Source organism: Perca fluviatilis, chromosome 7, assembly GCF_010015445.1.
Source record: "Perca fluviatilis chromosome 7, GENO_Pfluv_1.0, whole genome shotgun sequence".
NCBI lineage: Eukaryota > Metazoa > Chordata > Actinopteri > Perciformes > Percidae > Perca > Perca fluviatilis.
In genome coordinates, this window is record NC_053118.1 from 32121285 (window position 1) to 32144552 (window position 23268).

Consider the following 23268-nt stretch of genomic DNA (forward strand, 5'->3'; position numbering starts at 1 on the left):
TGTTTTATATAAAGCACTTTGAATTGCCCTGTTGCTGAAATGTGCTCTACAAATAAATCTGCCTTGCCTTGCCTAATACAACTTTTTTTATTGATTTACATATTTATACTGTATTGCGTTCCACGCAGGGAGAGAACCAAGCTGGTCTACTCCATGTACAGCCGCATGACTGGCGAAACGGTCCGGGGGAACCTGATGAAGCTGGGAGTGGACTTCTTCGTCCTGGAGGATTCCTGGTGCACAAGGCGAACCAGGTACCTCACCGAAAGGGGGCACATTGTTACCCCAGGACCACGTTTCTTTCTTTTTTTTCTTTTCTTTGAAATTTGTTTCAAACATGTAAAAGAAAACAGAAAATCAGGTCATTCAGAAAATAAAAATATAGATAACATAGATACATCTCACCAAAACACTTTTTTTTTTTTATTTATTATTTTCACATGTACGTAAAAGGAGTCGGAAGAAGTATACACTTTATAATCCCACCCCTTCTCCATAAAACAGTTTTAATAATTTAACGAACTTTCTCCGTCATAAATTTTTCTTTTCTTTTTTTAAACTCTTCCAATATTTAACTTTGCTGACCAATTCTCTTACAACATAGTTTATTTTTCATATACTCTTTATCAATTGTTTATTATAAATCTTTATATAATACTTGCATATTTATTTATGTTTACCCAAAATACATAATGATATATTTTAGTATCAAAAATAAAACTTTTCTATTCTAATTCTAAAGAATGTGAATAAATAAGTGAATAAAATCAAATGATTAAGGGGAAGCTCCGAATGAATCGAAATAAATATTTCAGATTGTTTTGGGTGTATTTTCTTTTCTTTTTTGTTTTTATCGAGAGATTATAACAAAGAAAGCATAAACAATACGTTTTTATTCCGTTAAAATGCTAACCTTGTTTTCTTCTTTCTGTCTTCTCTGTATCTTGTTTCTTCCCTCTCTCTCCCTCTCTCTCTCTCTTCGCCTAGGCCTGGGTGCAGCATGCCAGAGATCTGGGACGTCGAGGATCCCCAAAATGTTGGTAAAACTCCGTTTTGCACCCACATGTCCAAGAGCTCCCGTCCCCACTTCGCCACCGTCTTTTCCAATGACATTTACAAAGTTTTAAAAGTCCCCAAAGCTACCAACGACCTCAGATAACACCATGAGGCCGACTGGGTTTTTTGCATTTTGATGAGTCACTGCCATTGCTGCTTTTTTTTTTTTTTTTTTTTACCCAAACCCCCACAGTTCCCCTTTTTTGTGGTGCTCTGATTCTCTGAGCGAGGGGCTCGTACACTAATCGGTTGGACACGCCTAAACCGTCTGAGTCTCTCCACACTCGGTGCGTTTGCAGTTCTCGTGACTTCAAGGAACTCCCTGTTCCCCACATTTTGCCAATCATCCTTGTTGCTGCATCGTTGTCATCCGGCGAGTTTCCCCATTACGCCCATTGGTGCCCAAGTTAAAGCTAAAAGGGGTCGTAGCTCTTTATTTAGTCTGTTGCATTGGTTCTGTTGTATAGAATCTTTAGTTTAAGAAACATTGTCTTCAAAGAGATGCTGTTCATACATCAGTATTGTTTCTAACTGTGTAAAATTCTCGTGCCGAAGAAGTACATTTTGTCTGGACCAGTCGACGATGTCCACATACTGTGAAGCCATACCCTTTGCAAACTTGACAAAAGCTGACTTCCTGTATTGTTATGCGCAGTGTTGATCTCGTAGAAAAGAAAAAAAAAGTTTTTCAGTAGTACACGATTTTTATAATTTATTTCTGTGAATATATTTTTATGCAAAGTTCAGAGACGTTTTCTGTAGAAGCCAACAATGTTTTAAGAGTCTTTGGACTCGCAGGGGAACATTCTGTTCTTGTGTTTGGAAGCTTTTAAAAACATTTGTACTACATATCATTCAGCCCAGACGGAATTCATTGGAATTCAGAATTTCACACAGTAGAAGACATTTCATTCTTAATTTAGTCATAAACTAGCAAAGAATTTTCTCAACTGTGCCCTGTTCCAACTTTTATGTAAATACCCAAACTGTTGTTTTGTACAATACCAATGTTCGGCCTTCAAAAGGTTATTTTTGTTTCTTGAATTACTGTTTATTGCCAAAGGAAGTGTTGATATTGAAGCTACAGATTCGGGGGACTGTAGCACATAAAAAAAAAAAAAAAAAATGTTTTTAGTAATTAAGAACATTACATTTGTGAGTTCTGTGACAGCCAATCCAAACTTTTTGTAGCAGTGGATTTTATGTAAATGGTAGCAGTCGTTGGTTCCTTCTTCAGGGCGCATTAATGACCGTTCAATATCTCACCTAATAGACTTATTTGCTTTTTGGCTGATCTTTTGGTTAGATGAGAAGATCGATATCAGGTCTGTATAGGAGAGCTTTATCAATCTCCTTATTTCATTTTTGGGAAGGCTAGTTATTGTATTTCTCAAAATGTTGTTGAGGGGTAGCAACAGGAGAAAAATGTTTTCTCTTTCTGATCCCTTTTCCTCCTGCAAGAGCGTGACTTTAAGCCCACGCCCCACAGAACTGTTCTGTTGCATGTTTACTCCTCCAACATGATGGGATGTCCTTCACAATTATCGATTACTACTTATCAAATATTCCCTAACGGGTTTTTCGTTTCTGAAAAGGCTGCGAGCTTCTCTCCGCTTTAATGTATTCTTTGTGTATGAACTTGTAACGGGTTAAAATAATTTCGGTACACAACACATCGTGGTGCAGGTGATTTCGTTGATTGGGCGCCAGAATGAGATAACAGTCCTTCTGCGGTGAGATTAAATGTGCCGGAGCGAGGGCTTGAACAAATCACACAGTACACATTTAATCTGGGACATTTTGTCGTTCTGATTGTCCGAGCTGTTGGTTTGTGTCTTACTTGTACGAAGACGGAAGTTTCACGGTGTAAAAGTGATCTTCTAGGTCGAGTGTCCGTTTTTTAAGGATTGTAGCCGCTCTTCCCAAAACACTTTGACAGAAGTAGTTTGTTCCTGTCGCAAACATAAATGTGTTTCAGATGTCTTTTCTAATGTCTATTTTGTCTGTATTTTAAAAAGAATAAAATATTTGCCATTAGCACCATTGTTTTTTTTTTTTGTCCTAAATAAATGTTTAAAAAATAGAAATCAGTTATTTTCCTTCTTAATTTCAGTCTATTCAGGAATATATTTTTTTTAATATATATATATATATATACGGACACACACACGTGAAAAAATTAGGACACTCATGCTAAAGTTGACTAAAGAGGAATACAAAAATCATCTTTTGCAAATTGATCTTAATACCTTCATTAAAAAAAAGAGGAAAAATCCAATCTTTAAGGACACCAATTTTCTTTGTGAATGAATAATATATCGTAAATAAATAAATGTTCTTAAAATACAGGGCGCATAAGTAAGTACACCCCTTTGTGAAATTCTCATAAAGGAAGGCAGATTTTATTTTTAAAGGCCAGTTATTTCATGGATCCAGGATACTATGCATCCTGATAAAGTTCCCTTGGCCTTAGGAATTACAATAGTTCAATAAATAAAGTTCAAAAGGCCAAGGGAACTTCATGAGGATGCATAGTATCCTGTATCCATGAAATAAAAATAAAAATCTGCCTGCCTCTACGGGAATTTAACATAGGGGTGTACTTACATACAGTGAGGAAAATAAGTATTTGAACACCCTGCTATTTTGCAAGTTCTCCCACTTGGAAATCATGGAGGGGTCTGAAATTGTCATCGTAGGTGCATGTCCACTGTGAGAGACATAATCTAAAAAAAAAAATAAAATCCAGAAATCACAATGTATGATTTTTTAACTATTTATTTGTATGATACAGCTGCAAATAAGCATTTGAACACCTGAGAAAATCAATGTTAATATTTGGTACAGTAGCCTTTGTTTGCAATTACAGAGGTCAAACATTTCCTGTAGTTTTTCACCAGGTTTGCACACACTGTAGGAGGCATTTTGGCCCACTCCTCCACACAGATCTTCTCTAGATCAGTCAGGTTTCTGTGCTGTCGCTGAGAAACACGGAGTTTGAGCCCCCCCTCCAAAGATTCTCTATTGGGTTTAGGTCTGGAGACTGGCTAGGCCATGCCAGAACCTTGATATGCTTCTTACAGAGCCACTTCTTGGTTATCCTGGCTGTGTGCTTCGGGTCATTGTCATGTTGGAAGACCCAGCCTCGACCCATCTTCAATGCTCTAACTGAGGGAAGGAGGTTGTTCCCCAAAATCTCACAATACATGGCCCCGGTCATCCTCTCCTTAATACAGTGCAGTCACCCTGTCCGATGTGCAGAAAAACACCCCCAAAGCATGATGCTACCACCCCCATGCTTCACAGTAGGGATGGTGTTCTTGGGATGGTACTCATCATTCTTCTTCCTCCAAACACGGTTAGTGGAATTATGACCAAAAAGTTCTATTTTGGTCTCATCTGACCACAAGACTTTCTCCCATGACTCCTCTGGATCATCCAAATGGTCATTGGCAAACTTAAGACGGGCCTTGACATGTGCTGGTTTAAGCAGGGGAACCTTCCGTGCCATGCATGATTTCAAACCATGACGTCTTAGTGTATTACCAACAGTAACCTTGGAAACGGTGGTCCCAGCTCTTTTCAGGTCATTGACCAGCTCCTCCCGTGTAGTTCTGGGCTGATTTCTCACCTTTCTTAGGATCATTGAGATCTTGCATGGAGCCCCAGTCCGAGGGAGATTGACAGTCATGTTTAGCTTCTTCCATTTTCTAATGATTGCTCCAACAGCAATTTCCCCGTAGCCCTTTCCAGCCTTGTGGAGGTGTACAATTTTGTTTCTAGTGTCTTTGGACAGCTCTTTGGTCTTGCCCATGTTAGTAGTTGGATTCTTACTGATTGTATGGGGTGGACAGGTGTCTTTATGCAGCTAACGACCTCAAACAGGTGCATCTAATTTAGGATAATAAATGGAGTGGAGGTGGACATTTTAAAGGCAGACTAGCAGGTCTTTGAGGGTCAGAATTCTAGCTGATAGACAGGTGTTCAAATACTTATTTGCAGCTGTATCATACAAATGAATAGTTAAAAAATCATACATTGTGATTTCTGGATTTGTTTTTTTTTTTAGATCATGTCTCTCACAGTGGACATGCACCTACGATGACAATTTCAGACCCCTCCATGATTTCCAAGTGGGAGAACACTGTATGTCCCCTGTATTTTAAGGAAGAAAATAAAATTTAAGAGTACATTATTCATTCACAAACAAAATTGGTGTCCTTAAAAGGTTGGATTTTTCCTAATTGTTTTTTTTAATTAAGGTTAAGATCAATTTCCGAAAGATGGTTTTTTTTATTCCTTTTTTAGTTAACTTTAGCATGGCTGTCCTAATTTTTTTCACATGACTGTATAGTGTCACAGATATTTCATGCAAAAAGTGCAAAAGAAATCCATTGCTGATATTGTTTTATCAAAAGTGTTTACTACAAAGCAAAATGAACAAATTTTTTTTTATTTATAGTCAGTAAGTTTGAGTCTTGGAGATGCGAGTCCTGCACCTGAAAAGAACCACTCTAATATTTTTTTCAACTACAGCAAGTAGATGAACTTGTGCTAGTGGACAGCAGAGAAACAAGTCCAGAAACACGGTCTGCTTAAACGAATGTCGTCGTGTCGGAAGATGTGGCAAAAAACAAGCCGTTCAAGTTTTAAATCCTGTAAAGAGTTCAGCCCGTAAATGTACTAATCAGTACTGCATGAAAACAGTGTATTCTTTAACTCCATATTCTTTAGTAGTGTTTAAGTTGAATCGAGTTAGTTATGATCCAGACCATTATGCAAGGCTTGCTTAATGATTTTATTTGACTTTAGCAAAGATGACAGCAACAATGCAGCAGTGGCAGTACAATCACAAGCTCAGTGACATAGATCAGTTCTAAAACACAACTAAGCTGCTGTGTCGATGTACTAAATATAATAGGCCTGTTTTACATAGGGCTGGGTACATTTTCATACGTTTAGGCACCTACCGAATTGCCTCTATAGTATATTGAAAGATATAAAAATAATTTTTTTTATATTTTTTTTTTTTTTTTTTTTTTTTTTTTTCCCCCGGCCATTATTTTTCTTCTTTTTCTTTGTAAATGGATTTCGGTAAAATTGGTTTCAATAAAAGTATCAATCAGGATCCGGTATCAAATTCATGGTATCGGTACCAGTATCTGTATCGGACATTTTTGAGCAATACCGTGTCCTAGTTTCACACGTGATTGTTGTAGGCTGATGTTAACACAGAGACTATCAAAGACCCATTTTATCCGTCATTTTGCTATTGTCTAAAACTTAACTCCATGTTGCACACAATTCTATTGGTTATTTGTCATGTGAACAATCACATTAAAGCTAAATCTATTAACTATCACATTAAAGCTGGATCTATTATGTTGGTTAGTTTGAGTACATATAACAACATTGGCTATATTCTTGCAAATGGAAGTAAATGTTAAAGCTAATCCAGGACCGAGCCATACACCTCCACCTCGCACAGGACCAGCCACTCCTTTCTTTCGGGGATAACTATGTTAACATAGCGGCCATCAAACCCGTCGACACATTGGAATTCAACAGTTTGACCTGCCGGGATGCTTGAGATCACAGCACACCTGGTAGAAGAAGCAGAAATCCCTCAATTAACTCAGGTTGGCTGAAGAAATAGACGACTCATTTTTCACCACACCCATGCAGAGCCGGCCCGACCCATAACCGAACTAAGCGGCTGCTTAGGGCCCCGTGGCTACCAGAGGGCCCCCAAGAGCGCTTGAAATGTCCCACAATAGAGCTTAACAGAGCCGGTCTATTTAAAGATAGAGTTGCTGCTAATTGGTCCCACATTAGTCTTTAAATACTTATGTGCACATTATGAGTGCTTAAACTAATATTTACAATACACAAGTTGGTTTAGTGCAAAGTGCAGTGGCAAAACGTTACAATGTGGAGAGTCCCCAAACCAAATCCTGCTTAGGGCCCCCAAAAGTCTGGGGCCGGCCCTGCACCCATGAGTCTAATTTGACAAACAACATACACTGAGAGTGACATAGGCTTCACTTTGTTAGACTGTTGGTGGCAGATGTTTTCATAAGGGCTCGATAATGAAAAATATTGATGTTACAAGAATGTCTCTTAAGTTCTTGTCACAGAATCCTAATTAAGAACCTTCCATAAGCATATTTTTGCCCTATACTGTATATGTTATTGCTGAATCATGATGTCCAGTAACAGATATTTCAACAGGCCCTTAACTGTAACCAAAGGGTTCTCTTCCACCTTTATAAATATACTCTGAAAGCGCGTGTGAATGCGGGATGGTTCAGATCAGCTTGAGAAGAGATGAGTCAGTAAACAATATTTTTAATTTGTTTCGCTTTGTACAGAACAAGGCACAACAAACCATAACTACAGTTTCAACTCATTCATGGGGAAATCTGTCTTGTATTTTTTTTTTTATAGGTCATTTGTAAAGGGCTTTCGCAGACTATTTCCTATTTGGATTTTGAATATTGAGATTATTTAATAAATATGCCAATATACAAATATTGGAGTTATTAGTTTACATTTAGTGCATTTGTGTATAATAGTGGCTTAGATTAAGATCAGACTAAATTTTATGGACGAATTATGAATAAAGGGTCCACTTTCTTTTTTTGGCATTGTATCTGTATCAGTGTATGTCAGTAGATAAGTAACAAGAAATTGCACTACAGAAATGTTGCTACTACGAGGATTGAGATAATTTAGAAAGCTCTCCCAAATATAAAGTATTATAAGTATAAGTCTGGCTGTAACATACATACAACATACATACATAGTTAAGTATATAGTATATAATAATTAGCACCAGAGTGACAGAGTTCCATCTAAATTCCACTTTAATGACTTTTTAATATTAGTGATGTTATAAACAGGCGGTAAATTACCTGGGATTGTTGTTGCCATTGTTGTTAAGAGAATCTCCAACGCGGATCTCAGCTCCGTTGATTAATTGTTCGTTTACATCTTGGTTGGTTATCTTAACCGAAAATACTTTGTGGGTTTTGATCAGATCCAGTCGCCACCAGGGGTTCGCCTCTTGGGCTGTGTGACTGCAGGACGCCTTCTCCCACGTGCTGGCACGATTCCCGTCAATGGCATTATACGCAATGCCAAAACTATGTAATGATGACTGTGTGGCTTTTCCTTGGAGTGCCAGGTTCTCTCCTGCGAAAAGAATAACTATAAAAATCACAACTCATACCTGGACTTGTTTGCGCTTATCATTACAACAAAATCACAACAAATTGTCGGTTGATTTAACATGTATGACTTCTGATATTTTGTGGGAAAAAAATGTTCCTTGCAATTTTAAATCTTCTTTTGATCCCATTAAGATCGAGACAAATTGGGTGTTTTTTTTTTTTTTAAATGTGTCACAGCCTTTGGTCGTGGAGAGGTGGGCTTTACCCGGATGTCAGAGAGGGTCTAATCAGAGACACTAATGAGTTGCATCATGGAAATAGTAAAATCCAGAGTTGTTGTTTTTTACCCATTTTAGAATAGCATAGCAGTTATATGATAAAGATCTAGGCCATGTTTAAACTGTTTCTGGCAAACCCCGACTCTATGGAAGTACAATACTACTTTTAATACTAAGCCCTTTGAATTACCTTGTTGTAGCTTGTTTAAACAAATAAACTTGGCTGGTCTGGCCTTGTGTTTTACTGTGGCAACATTTCTGCTGATTTTTGACTGAGTGGAGCTGGGGAGGATGACGCGGCCAAGCCAGTGTTGTTTATGGTTGCAATGGGACTGCGCTAAGCTAAACACTAAATGGGGAAATTTGCTGATTCTCAACCCTTCTAAACTGAGTCATCCAGATTTACCGGTGGATAAACTGCCGCCTTTCATCTGCATGGACGGCAGTACAGAAAATCAAACGTTTCCTTAAGTTAGCAGCTAACTTGGTTGACATAAGACTGAAGAGCACATTTTTAGGCGAGCAAATGTTTCGATCAACTTTGATGAAGTGAAAACACAGTGGGAGGGTCAAAGTTTAAGATGAAAACATGGACAACACACACTCTTATATGTCTGTTTGAATGTCTCTTTGTGACTGGAGCCTTGTCAAAGAAAATGTTCTGTAACCCTTGTGTAACAGACAATAAAGTATTATCTTATATTATCTTAGCAGTGGACACTAATAAAAATATAGCAACACTTTCTATCATAAAAAATTGCAGATACAGGATTTTAAACCAAGTACTACATAACCGGAAATGTTTCAAGAGTAATTGGGGGGAATTTAACAACATTGGCAGCCATGATTACATCTTTTACTGCTGTTAGCATGTAGCTACAGGGGACAATGTTAACACCGCAGTAGCTTAATAAATAAAAACACTCCAGTCCTGCCTGACTGGGACAGATGACCAATCATAGAAGACCGGCTTGGAGTTGCGTAACACTTAGCCGAGAGTAGAAAAAAATGCTGAAACCGGAGCATTCAGAACAGTTGGCAATCAAGTGTGAATTAGGGTCATTTTCTCATAGACTTCTATAGCAACAGACTTATTTTTGCAACTAGTGGAGTTGTCCCCTACTGCAAATTAGATAGAATGCAGGTTTGAGGCACTTCCGCATTGGCTTTGGAAGCTTTGTCCATTATTATTTTTTTTTTTACAGTCTTGGGTTCAAAGATGGCATCTCATTCATTCCTATGGAAGTTGCTTTCTGTGCACATACAGCAAAAAAGTCTTGCAGCATGTTATTTCTTAAACTCTCACCAGTTGGGGCACGGTACCCGAAAACTTCCACTTCACAGAGTGAAAGAACCCTCTCTGAACCAGATAGAGACACGGTCACATAACGTCCCTCCACACGATTGGCGAAAGTCAAAGTGTATGAGCTCCCTGCAGGGATTTCAGAAATTACACCAGCCCTAAAAGAGAGACAGAAAGAGAGAAAGCAGCTCATTATTTATGTTCAGGATCAAGTTGGTGGTTTCTCTGTGATGCAGACTGCAGTGTCGTGCTAAAAGAAACCGGTCTGTTGTGACTGGGCTGACTGGATTGAGGTTGAAAGTGTGAGTCTCCAAACTGACTGACATCCTGGACCGTACTTTAATGAGGAATGCCTCCACTGCTAGCATTGGCCTGTTCCCACAGGTCCAAAGGGAAACTGTGGTGATGATTATTGATCAGAGCATATAGTAAAATAAAAAAGTGCATTTCTCTGGAAAAATTAAGTTTCAATTGTTACTCTTTCCCTTTATATATAATATTATATCTTATAACTATTAATAAGCACTCACAATGGGTTTGTGATACCATTGTCTCGTAAAGAGTTGCCGATGTGAATCTCTGCCCCGTTGAGCCTTTCTGGACAGCAGTCTCCTCTGTTGGTGATGATGATGGAGGTGACGATGTAGGACTCCAGCAGGTCCACTCTCCACCAGGGGTTGGTCTGTACTTTAGTGTGGGTGCATGAACCGTCATGAAAATCAGAATGACGGTTTCCATCAATAGCATTGTAGGCAGCTCCATAAACTCCATCCCAACGTAGTGACTGAGTTGCTTTGCCACGCAAGGCCACATTTTCTGTGAAAGAAATACACACGGTTTAGTTACCAGCGTAATGTTGGCTAATGTCTGCTAATTAAGCCTTGAGCCGCTAGACTCAATACAAGCAGAGATGAGGAGAGGGCTACAGAGGTTTGTTAAGTTTACTTCTTTCTAATGCCACACCCACAGATTGTTTTCATTTTTAAACTTGTAGTCTTCAGCCCCAATCGACACTGACTCAAGTTAGTAAATTATTAGTGGTATTTCTGTAAGTGCCCTTGTATTGAAGTCAATCTGTTTCATCGGATTTTGAAATTAAAAAGCCATTGAATTTCTAGCATTGACTATGTATGCATTGGAATTATGTATCTGAATTTTTTTACTTTGAACTTTACTAATTTTCAACAACTTATTTTTCACCTTTATTTTTCAATGTTCACAAATTAAAATCAGAGCAACGTCTGAAATGGCCTTATCTAACCTCTCTCTTTAACATACTTGTAAATAATAAATAATGGCATATGTTATTTAAACTTAAGGGGAGGCACCAAAGCTTATATATTTCATTAATTTACTGGCTTATTTAAAACAGGGGCAGTGTACAATAAATGTATTGCACCAGATATATCACAATACTAATTCCCATCTTTTGTCTCTGGGCATGTAGGCTATAAGTGCACTTTTATAATAGAACATAAAGTAACATAACACTATTGTACATCTGTAGGACAGAACTACATATAAACGCCTCTTGTCCATGGGTCTCCTGACAGACCTCCAGCTGACAGCGGGGTCTGTGAACATCCCTGGCCGGCCAGCGAGCGAGCGATCCCGGCCTCCACCAGATGGTTGTCACATCAGACTGGAGCTTCTCAAGTCCAACAACATCGGAGCAAAGAAGCAATTGGCCATTCATTTTCGTAAAGCTGCCCATATTCGAACTCTACACAGTGGATTTCTCGCATAAAAAAGTCGCAATAGTGAATTTAGCGATGAAATAGCAGACGAAAATAGCAAAAAAGTTTCCAGTTGTTGGAAGCAAGCTACCATGGCACACTCCCGATCCAGCATCTAGAATTGATTGCTTTTCCTTGGGTTACCGGATGTTAACAGTGAATTACATTTTGCAGCTGAATTTGGCCTGGTGAATTTGAGCAAGTTGAAAACATATTAGTTTCATTTTATATATTGTATTTTGCATCTGAATATGGAATTTTGGTTTCGGAATTTATAAACTTAGAAAAATAAAGTTGAAAACAAGTTGAAAATTTGAAGAGTAAAATTCAGAGGCAAAACATTTCAGATACAGTGCCTTGCGAAAGTATTCGGCCCCCTTGAACTTTGACCTTTTGCCACATTTCAGGCCTCAAACATAAAGATATAAAACTATTTTTTTGTGAAGAAACAACAACAAGTGGGACACAATCATGAAGTGGAACGAAATTTATTGGATATTTCAAACCTTTTAAACAAATAAAAAACTGAAATATTGGGCGTGCAAAATTATTCAGCCCCCTTAAGTTAATACTTTGTAGCGCCACCTTTGTAGCGCCACGATTACAGCTGTAAGTCGCTTGGGGTATGTCTCTATCAGTTTTGCACATCGAGAGACTGACATTTTTGCCCATTCCTCCTTGCAAAACAGCTCGAGCTCAGTGAGGTTGGATGGAGAGCGTTTGTGAACAGCAGTTTTCAGTTCTTTCCACAGATTCTCGATTGGATTCAGGTCTGGACTTTGACTTGGCCATTCCAACACCTGGATATGTTTATTTGTGAACCATTCCATTGTAGATTTTGCTTTATGTTTTGGATCATTGTCTTGTTGGAAGACAAATCTCCGTCCCAGTCTCAGGTCTTTTGCAGACTCCATCAGGTTTTCTTCCAGAATGGTCCTGTATTTGGCTCCATCCATCTTCCCATCAATTTTAACCATCTTCCCTGTCCCTGCTGAAGAAAAGCAGGCCCAAACCATGATGCTGCCACCACCATGTTTGACAATTGGGGATGGTGTGTTCAGGGTGATGAGCTGTGTTGCTTTTACGCCAAACAACTAGCGCTTTGCATTGTTGCCAAAAGTTCGATTTTGGTTTCATCTGACCACAGCACCTTCTTCCATGTTTGGTGTGTCTCCCAGGTGGCTTTTGGCAAACTTTAAACCGACACTTTTTTGTATGCTCTTTAAGAAATGGCTTTCTTCTTGCCACTCTTCCATAAAGGCCAGATTTGTGCAGTATACGACTGATTGTTGTCCTATGGACAGAGTCTCCCACCTCAGCTGTAGATCTCTGCAGTTCATCCAGAGTGATCATGGGCCTCTTGGCTGCATCTCTGATCAGTCTTCTCATTGTATGAGCTGAAAGTTTAGATGGACGGCCGGGTCTTCGTAGATTTGTAGTGGTCTGATACTCCTTCCATTTCAATATTATCGCTTGCACAGTGCTTCTTGGGATGTTTAAAGCTTGGGAAATCTTTTTGTATCCAAATCCGGCTTTAAACTTCTCCACAACAGTATCTCGGACCTGCCTGGTGTGTTCCTTGTTCTTCATGATGCTCTCTGCGCTTTACACGGACCTCTGAGACTATCACAGAGCAGGTGCATTTATACGGAGACTTGATTACACACAGCTGGATTCTATTTATCATCATTAGTCATTTAGGTCAACATTGGATCATTCAGAGATCCTCACTGAACTTCTGGAGAGAGTTTGCTGCACTGAAAGTAAAAGGGGCTGAATAATTTTGCACGCCCACTTTTTCAGTTTTTTATTTGTTAAAAAAGTTTGAAATAGCCAATGAATTTCGTTCCACTTCATAATTGGGACCCACTTGTTGTTGATTCTTCACAAAAAATTACAGTTTTATATCTTTATGTTTGAGGCCTGAAATGTGACAAAAGGTCGAAACGTTCAAGGGGGCCGAATACTTTCGCAAGGCACTGTACATAATTTCAATGCATACATATTCAGTGCTAGAAATTCATGGCTTTTTAATTTCAAAATCAGTAATTCAGTATATCTCCACCTTTTCTGACCTCCCCCCTATTATTCAGCATATTACTGTATTAAATGGCATCACCAGATATGAGCAATGTACGCAACTACCTTTCATGCTGTTTTATTGTTAACATACAGATATTCCCACATTATACTTACCGTAAGCTGAGCACGTCCCCAAGAGGAGCAGCAAAGAAAAAACCACACTGTTTTTCATTATTCTAGTGGAGACAGACAAGAGAGAATTTTTCATAAAGAGCAAAACTGCAAATTACATTTCCACTGTTGATTATTAAGTCCTTCAAGAAGAATAAAAACAAAATGGAAGATAAAGATCTTTGCCGCAATGATCTTGAATGAAGAATAACTGCATAACATTCTTTTTTTTTAATGGATGAACAATTGGGTAGAGGTTGGCTAAATGTCTGGTCTCTTATTGGCTCTTCCTGCTCTGAGCATACATGTGATTGATCATGTGATCATTTGTGAGCTGCTCCTAAATATATAACTTTATTTACAGACTCAAGGTCCAGATATAAAAGTACACATAACATATTACAGACAGAAGGGTACACACAAACATAAAAACATACAGACATACAGACATACTGTCTATCACATAGTACATAGAGGAAACATACATACCTACATACATACATATACAGACACAAAGATAGTTATACACAATACTTAAAAGAAAGTTTACTTTTACACTTAATTGTTGAATAATGTTTGATAAATGTGTAAATGTATGAATCAGGTACCAATAAAATACGTCTAACTGGTACTTAAAAAGGTACAGTGGAATAAAACAAGACAATGGGGAACAAGGGAATAACAATTGGACGTTCGAGAGGAAAGGAGAAATAAATTATACAAATTTTTGTAAATACTGGATACACTACAGAATATAGTACTGGAAAACAAAACAAAAATTTGGGGAAGATGGTTAACCACTGATATTATACAGAACCTTTGAAGTAACTAGAAGGGCACTCGGAGAGCACAGACCTCCGGCATGGCCATTCCCTATCTCGCAAAGTTAATGAGGAAAAAGATTTTTTGTAGCTGCGTGATTCGGATACGCAATTTAATCGGCTCTTCCATGAAAAGGTATTTTTATGCAAAATGTCCCCACGGGGTCTAAAAAAACAGGTCTGAACATCAGCCATGAATTTAAAATGATAAATTGAGTTGAAGCATCCAGGAGGAGATTCTACTGAAAAAGAATAGCTCTGAGCAGCTCTTTTTTTTTTTAATTGATGAAATGAACATGAAGTAGTTAATGTTTTGGAACTTAGTTCAAAATCAAAACATTTTTAGCTGAGAAATGCAAAATGAAATGCTTACCCTGATTCCTGGTTAGAACAAATGATGTACCCCTGGAGTCAGTTGATTCAAGTCTGTATCGTGCTGACTTTACGTTTAAATGTAGCAACAGCTTCTTCAGAGTGAACTCCTGTTTCTGGAGATAAAAATCCTTAAAACCAAGCTATTTATCTAAAATATTTCCCTTAATTAATTATTAATAAATATTACATTAAACACAGACTATCCAATCACATCATGGAATTTACTCACATACACTCCTACTCATCTAGGTTCCAGTGGTCATCTAAGGATACACCATGAAATATACCCCAGAGCTCAGTAGTTTATTGAAATGTGATAGAATGATACTCTCTGTAGTTGCCACCAGCAGCACCCACTGCCAGAGTGCTACAGGGATTTAGAAAGAGGCTTTTAGAAAAATCTCTCAAAATGTATACGTTATTGAAGAACATATTAAATATTTGGGTTGTGTTTCCAAAATGACGACAGAGGTTTTTACCTATGCTGGGTTACAGTAAAAAAGTTTTGAGGTAGGAAGAATGATTCAACTCTTACCCTCAGCCAGAGTTACTGTATCATGCTGATTAGGCTTCAAGTTGTAGAAACAGCTTCTTCACCTTTGGCATGCCACTTCCAGACATGGGACAGAGCGATTAAAACCCTTAAACCAAGCTGTTTATAGGAATGTGTCTTGGTCATCTAAGGACACCCAATGAAATATATCCCAAAGTTCATGTAATAGACATTCTCACAGAGAAATGATAGCACTGATTCAACAACTATGATGACATCAGTACCAGCCCTGCAGCACATGTACATTTCCTACTGTCATGTGTTTTGTATGCTAAAAAAAACCAATATTATAAATTAAATTCATAGTATGAATTATACATTTTTAAATTCGTAAAATGCAAGTGCTGGAGTGGATGCCAACTTGTCCTAGAATATGGGCTTTACTGTCCCCATTGTTGATCTAAAGAAGACGTGATGGGTGAAACGTCGTCATAATGAATAGAGAAATACATATAGAGCCAGAGAGTGCGACATGTTTTTCTTACTTTTAAGTCTGCTTCCAGTGATCAGCAGTGTTCAGTTCTTTTATACATTATATTCTTTATTGCCCCAGGGACACGCTTCATTTTCTGAGACAGATGAAATATTATAATATAAATACAGATGGGATATTTTACTGATTTTAAATCCAGCTCTATGTCATGGCAGTGTGGGCAGATGAACATTTTTTGATTCAGGGATTCCATCAATAGCAATGAAGTAACTCCTAACTAGGGCTGGACAATATATTGATATTATGTCCATATCAATATATGAAACTAGATAGTGTCTTACATTTTGGATATCGTAATATTGTGATATGACACAAGTGTTTTCTTTTCCGGGTTTTAAAGGCTGCATTATAGTAACGTGATTTTCTGAACTTACCGGACTGTTCTAGCTGTTGTATTATTTGTCTTTAACCACTTAGTCATTACATCCATGGTACTGATGATTATTTATCAAAAATCTCATTGTGTAAATATTTTGTGAAAGCACCAATAGTCAACCTTACAACATTGTCACAATTTCGTTATATATAATATAATTGAATATAATATTGTGATATTTGATTCTCTCCATATAGCCCAGCCCTACTCTAAACATGTGCTCATAACGGTCTGACTGGGTTGCTTTTCCATACAGGCCATATTTTAAAAAGACATAATGAAAATCCTTAAGCTTACATCAGGGTCTCAACTAATAGCTTTACTGTGGTCCTGTCAAACTTTGACCACGCTGTTTGTGTCCTTACAGTCAATCATTTATATAGATCACCTTCATCACAGACACTATCCAATCACATCACAGCATGAAGATTACTCCCATGCACTCCTACTCATCTAGGTTCCAGTGGTCATCTGAGGACACATCATGAAATATACCCCAAAGTTCATTCCTCACAGAGAGATGATTGCACTGATTTAACAGACCTATTTGACGAGGACTTTGGTTCAACACATTCACAGTTACAATAATGCTTTCACTTAATTATTAAATGACGATAATGTATGATTTCATCATGTGTTAAGGTAGGGGTGTCTAAACTGCATACAGTTCTATCATCGTATGGGAATATCAATCACAGGAAGCTAGAGTCACCCGGTTTATTGATGTGATAAGCACCTTGATTAAAACTATTAATCTCTTCTGATCAAGAATGTTTAATGTTTGGGAATTTTTTTCCACTTGGTTGTGCGCTGGCTAAGTTGTGGGAAGGTTCCATTCTCTGATACCTGAAATTGACTTATTTTGCAAGAAAAAGGAACGAACAGCTTTGTTGAACTGAGCAACCCTGAGTAGTTGGCAGAACTTAGTTGATCTCACCTTCCATCTCAACAAGTTGAATAAGCTTGCCATCAAGTGCGTAAACATAATAATAGTAATAACTTGTATTTATATAGCGCCTTTCATGAAACCTAAGGACACTTAACAGAAATTACTGTGACACATGCAACAATCAATGATTCCATATGTGCATTGTACATTTGTTTCAGACCAATGATGATCAAATGAATAGAACAATAGGCTGTTTTAATGATTTAATTGTATTTCAGTATTGATGACATTCATACAGTTTTTATCCTTCAGCAGGTTGTGACAGTACTCCAAAAAGCTAGAATTAAAAAAGACAACTCAAACAACAGAATTAGAAATTGAAACATGGCCAAACTTAATAATATTTATGCACTAAGAAGTGATGTTAATCCTACAAATGGAATCGCTGTCACACTAGGAGCTAATGAATGAGTTTACAATGAAGTGATTTGTTTTTGTCATGCATTGTGAACTTCTTCAGAGCTAATCTAGGCGAGAGCCATACACCTCCACCTCACACAGACTCAGGAACTCTTCTTTTCCTGGGATGACTATGTTGACATAGCGTCCGTCCATCCCATTACACTTGAACTCACCAACACCACCTGCTGGAATACTTGGGATCACAGCACACCTGGCAGAAGAAACAGAAATCAAAAAGGTTTCTCTTTGTTCCTTTAACCAAAGGGCACAAAGTTAAATCATACTTTAAAATGTACAGTAAAAGACAGAAAAATTAGATAAAATAATAAAGTATATATGTAGGAGGTATAACATCGTACAAGTCAGTTGAAAGCATGCCAGGTTGAAAAAGTGTGCTTTAAGCTGACTTTTGAAAAACAGTAATGTATTCAACAGTTTAGGTGCCATGACAGCAAATGCACGATCAGCCATGATTACAAATGTAGGAACTGCGAGAAGAGCTTTCTCTGTCTACCTAAATGTGCCAAAAAAAAAGAAATTATTACAGCAGCAGTACAATATGCTGTGTTGAAATATGAAATACAAACGTATCTAAAGATGTAAATTGAGAAACCAGGGACTCTTAATTAACAGGTGATAAGCTACCTGGGATTGCTGTTGCCAAAGTTTGCGAGGGAATCTCCAATGCGAATCTCAGCTCCATTGAGTCGTTCTGGGTCTTCATCTCGGTTGGTTATTTTAACAGAAAACACTTTGTGGGTTTTGGGCAGATCCAGTCTCCACCAGGGGTCGATGTTGTTGTTTGTGTGAGTGCAGGAGCCGTCCTCCCACCTGCTGCCGTTATTCCCATCTATGGCATTGTATGCAACGCCAAACATGTACAGTGACGACTGTGTGGCTTTTCCTTGAAGTGCCAGGTTCTCTCCTGCAAAAAGAATACTTACAAAAATTAAAAATGTTTCACTTCAACCTGTTTGCGCTTTACATGACAACTAAATCACGACAAATTGTAGGTCTTATTAAATGCTCCAACATATGTGACTTCTAATATCTTATTCCTTTGACTCATTGAAAGAATGTGATTTAATTTGCAGAAAAGACAGTATCAGAGGCGGTGGCTTTTGGGGCTCCAGTCCCAAATGTTTTCTCAAAAGCCCCAAATATTTGGGGTTTTTAAAATACCATCAACTGTTCTAGTTCTACTAGAACTATGCCATTCCCTGAAGAAATCTGATATAATTGTGTAATGGTTTTTTTGTGGATCCTTGATTTACAATTAGAGCAAACCAGATTATCATGGGATCGATTAAAATGTAGCACATTTGTCAGCTGAACATTTATTCTGTGAACCCTTCTCCAGCATAGTGTAACAAAAATATGTTTCAAGATCATTAATGCTGTTTACACAAAATTCCAACCAAACCTATGTTATGTGACTTAAGAAATAGTAACATCAGACAACTCTTGCCTCTTTTAAGGTGACAGGAGTGAAAAGGAGTCATCCTTAACATTTGTTTTGTTCTGGGTTCAGAATGATAAAGAGAGTAGGAAATCAATTACATACAAAATATGATGTAGGTTCTACAGGATGACTGTTTTTCTTAGAAACTTTAATGTTTTTCCCAAATAATGTACAGATGTTTATGCATTGTATTATCTAAAATTGCTTGAATAATAGGGCATATAGAGTAGCTGCTGTAAATGGGGAAAAACATCTCTCCGGATGAGCATGCACCACTAGGTTTGGACTGAGCCCCGAATGTTTCTGGCCCATGGGCAGGATGGTTTGGATGGCAGAAAAGTTTTTTTTTTTATTAATCGGATGTATAAATGTTACATTTAAAGTCATAACATCTCTACAAATACACTAATTAAAGTACTAATACTAGTAGTAGCAAATTTAGCTTATAAGCATGTTGACTTTATAACATCAACAAAAAATGTGTCATATGATTATTTTGGCTTATACAGCAGTTTATAATTAAGATGAAGATCCCTGAATACTTAATAATGTAATAGCTCAATTTCTCACCAGTTGGGGCACGGTACCCGTAGACTTCCACTTCACAGAGTGTAAGGATCTTTGCTGAACCCGGTACAACCACAGTCACATAACGTCCCTCCACATGATCAGTAAAAGTCATAGTGAATGATTTGCCTCTACCAATAGTAGAAATTTTACCAGCCCTAACAGAGAGAAAGAGAATAAAAAAGCAGCACACAAATCACATTTTACTGCCCCAGAAACATGCTTCATTTTCTCAGAACCATGAAAGAAATGCTTAAAGAGATATTTTGCTGATTTAAATGCATCTCTGTGTCATGGCAGTATGGGCAATGCAATTAGATGAACAGTGTTTTGTTTTCTCTCCGTAGCGCCAGCGCGGAGCATAGCAGCGAAGGTCTGCCGAGATCCACCGGTCAGCGAAACCCATCACTTAGATCCGTCAAAATCCGCTGGATGATCTCAGCAGACTTCAGCTGCCCCATTCCTCCATGCACTGGCGCCAAGGAGGAAGGCCAAACAGTGGTCATCTGACAGACCCCCAACACAAAGATGACACAGAGCTGGATAACAATCTGCAAAGTATCCCTTCAGTGAAGGAGTTACAGAAGTAAGTGGAACTAGGCTAGACGGGATGTGATGGCAGGACCTCAGCTCTCTATTTGGGAAAGTGGAAGCTAATAAGCTAGGCTAACTTGAGCCCTACCATTAGCTTAACATTGACGCATAAAATGCGGTAACGTCAGCGCAATGTTAGCACATTTCCACAATGCGTTACTTTTTTTATTTAAACGGGGCAGAGTTAACATTGAGCAAAATGCTCAGACAAACTTACACAAAAAATTGTGTTCTTTGAAAATGCAGGATATTTTCTTACACTGGGTTTGAGGCACCATTGTTTTCTAAAGAGTTGCCGATGCGGATCTCTGCCCCGTTTATCCTTAATTCACAGCAATCTCCTCTGTTGGTGATAATGACTGAAGTGACGATGTAGGACTCCAGCAGGTCCACTCTCCACCAGGGGTTGGTCTCTTCATCAGTGTGGGTGCATGATCCAGAATGAAAACCAGATTCACGGTTTCCATCAATAGCAGCTTCGGCAGCTCCAAACGCGTGCTCATAACGGTCTGACTGGGTTGCTTTTCCACGCAAGGCCACATTTTCTAGGAATGAGAGTTAAAATACATACAACAGATATGAAATATTGTTTGTGAATTGTTAAGCTTTAATCAGTGTCTCAACTAATAACTTAACTTTGGTCCTGTCACACTTCGTCTTTCTGTCCCTCCTTTTCAGACCCATATTTAGTCCCCAAAATCAAATCATTGCCATTTTCAATCCGTCCACCAGATGCCCTCGGACTTTCCCTCTTGTCTCCAGCTCTGCCTGGCCTCTCCCACTCACCTCCTTACCTGCATTCCATTCACTCATCAGCCACACTCATGTAGCAGTTTGCCTCCTTTTGATCCTTCTTACATCATCCCAGTTTAAATGTGGTTTTTTGTTACCCAACATCTGTTGCTGATGAGTAGCCTATGTGTTTTTCTATGGAGGGAAAAACTTGCTCATGTCCAGACAAATTATTTGTGTAACGATACTTTTTTACTTTTCTTGCTAACAAAACAGTCAGACACACATTCACCTCCTGGTGATGTTTTACAATGAAGACATCGCACATACTGTCGGATCATGCTTACCGTAAGTGGAAACTGAGCACGTCTCCAGGAGGAGCAGCAGAAGGAAAACATGCAGTTTCATCATTCTGGCTGAGAAAGATGAGAGTCATTACTTGACCATGTTTTAAAACAAAGTACACTTCTTATTCTTCATTATTACTGTTGAACACTGTTGAGAAATGTATTGCATTAGAATTATGGGGGAGTGATAACAATGGAAATATTGAATGTGTTAGACTTCAACAAAATATGAGAAAGTGCAAAGATATAGTACAAGTATTTAGTTGTGGTTGAATTTCACAATTAGAATTGAGGTTTAAATTATTGCGGCTATTATTTTCTTCTTTATGCTGCAGAGCTACATATCTTTTGTAAAGTAATACGTTCTCAAGCAGTGAAAAGCAAGTTAAGACAGCAGGATACACAGGAAGTCATGTACTAGATGATGTGATGCTCAAAAGAAATTAAAAGTGTTACCTCGAGACCTCGACAGTCTGATGAGAAAAAAGGCTCCCAAACTAAAGTAAGCTATTCTTTTGCCCTTTTTATATGCATCTCTTTCTTCACCTCTACATCAGTCAAACCATGTCCAACCAATCATCAGAATTCAGATCATATTCATCTTCAACACTTACCCAATCACAGCCCATTGGTTCACTCCCATGCACTTGATTTCACTTCCCTACTTGTGAGTTTAATTTCAGAGGTTATCCAAGTACATGCAGAGAAGTATGCCAAAGATCACTCAATTCACAATAATTTTTTTTTACCAATATTACTGGTTCAAGAGTATATAGAATAACTGATCTAGGAAAAAAATAGGAAGAAAATATTCTTACACTCACTTAGTTGCAGCGGTGCAGACTGATCTCATAAAGTGGTGTATGTATGACACGCCAATTCGTATGCCATTTTGGCGTGTTATCAAGACGCATAATGGCTTTTTAGCGTGTTTATCAACGCCATTTGGCCGCCATTGACCTACATTACGTGTGAATTTTCACCGTAGAGAGTAGTATGAAAGGACGTAAGTCCACGAATGGGTAAAACACAGGACTTTCACCCAGGAGAACTGGGATCGCGTCCCGCTTGTGGTGTTTTTCAACATTTTTTTCTTTTTTTTTGTTAATTCTTTTTTTTAAGCCTTCCCCAATGTTTCTTTCCTAAACCCAACCGTTTATTGTTTTCCCTAGCATGTTTTTGTCGTTTTTTTTAGTTACTAAAGCCTTTTCCAATGTTGTTTTTCTAAACCGAACCTTTTTTTTTTTACACACGTATGACGTAGTTCTCGCGATAATACGCCACGTGGCGACACCACTTGAGTATTTCTATTTTATGCTACTTTCTGCTTCTACTTCACCACACATCAGAGGGAAATATTATACTTTTTACTCCACTACATTTGTCTGGAAAGTTATTTTATGGGTTATGATTTTACAAACAAAACATACAATCAACTTATAGAGTATGGTACATTGTTATAAGAGTATCATGTTTGATGTAGTAAAACTTAGCTCAACCTCAACCAGCTGTGATGGGTTTAGCCCATGCATGGAAAGTTACCAACAGGAAAAGAATGAGAAAAACAGAAACCGTTGCAGAAAATGCTTAGTCTCAGGTTTTTATTTTGCGCAATGTGCAAACTTCTGTTTTATGCCATCGTCAATTAAATGTCTGTTTCAACATTTCACATTTCTACTTCTCTTTTTTTCTCTGAAAATGCACAAACATAGTCCACATCTCCAGTTTACATGTGTCTCTAACTAATCATCAAGTACAAATGTATGAGCAGCAATATATATATATATACTCAGCAAAAAAGAAACGTCCTGTCACTTTCAACTGCTTTTATATTTTAAGAATCTTAACATATGCAAATA

The 23268-nt window shown here is 38.0% G+C and overlaps 3 protein-coding genes across 4 annotated transcripts in view; 1 reads left to right on the plus strand and 2 right to left on the minus strand.

Annotated features, from left to right (window-relative positions):
• Positions 1–3093, plus strand: part of dpy19l1l (dpy-19-like 1, like (H. sapiens)) — a 34220-nt gene extending 31127 nt beyond the window's left edge. Inside the window, exons 21-22 of the mRNA XM_039806046.1 lie at positions 129–254; positions 988–3093. Coding sequence (XP_039661980.1) covers positions 129–254; positions 988–1159 — 298 coding nt within the window. The 3' untranslated portion in view covers positions 1160–3093. The remainder of the gene's footprint in view (positions 1–128; positions 255–987) is intronic.
• Positions 3094–6137: 3044 nt separating this feature from the next.
• Positions 6138–15622, minus strand: LOC120562215. Of its 2 annotated transcripts, none has more exons than XM_039805806.1 (8): positions 15470–15622; positions 15164–15301; positions 14933–15041; positions 13742–13803; positions 10340–10625; positions 9813–9967; positions 7971–8250; positions 6138–6659 (listed from the first exon to the last, which is right to left on the minus strand). In XM_039805806.1, the coding sequence occupies exons 4-8, from the start codon at positions 13797–13799 to the stop codon at positions 6506–6508; spliced, it is 933 nt and encodes a 310-aa protein (XP_039661740.1). In that variant the 5' UTR covers positions 13800–13803; positions 14933–15041; positions 15164–15301; positions 15470–15622; the 3' UTR covers positions 6138–6505. The 2 variants fall into 2 exon arrangements, with proteins under 2 accessions (XP_039661740.1, XP_039661739.1); XM_039805805.1 differs by having other exon boundaries at positions 14933–15047.
• A 1871-nt stretch (positions 15623–17493) lies between these two features.
• LOC120562213 (fucolectin-4-like) lies at positions 17494–21994 on the minus strand. The gene is made up of 6 exons (XM_039805803.1): positions 21866–21994; positions 21410–21478; positions 20590–20875; positions 19740–19894; positions 18353–18632; positions 17494–17918 (listed from the first exon to the last, which is right to left on the minus strand). Exons 2-6 carry the CDS (start codon positions 21471–21473, stop codon positions 17768–17770), a joined length of 936 nt encoding a protein of 311 aa, XP_039661737.1. The 5' UTR covers positions 21474–21478; positions 21866–21994; the 3' UTR covers positions 17494–17767.
• Positions 21995–23268: the final 1274 nt, after the last annotated feature.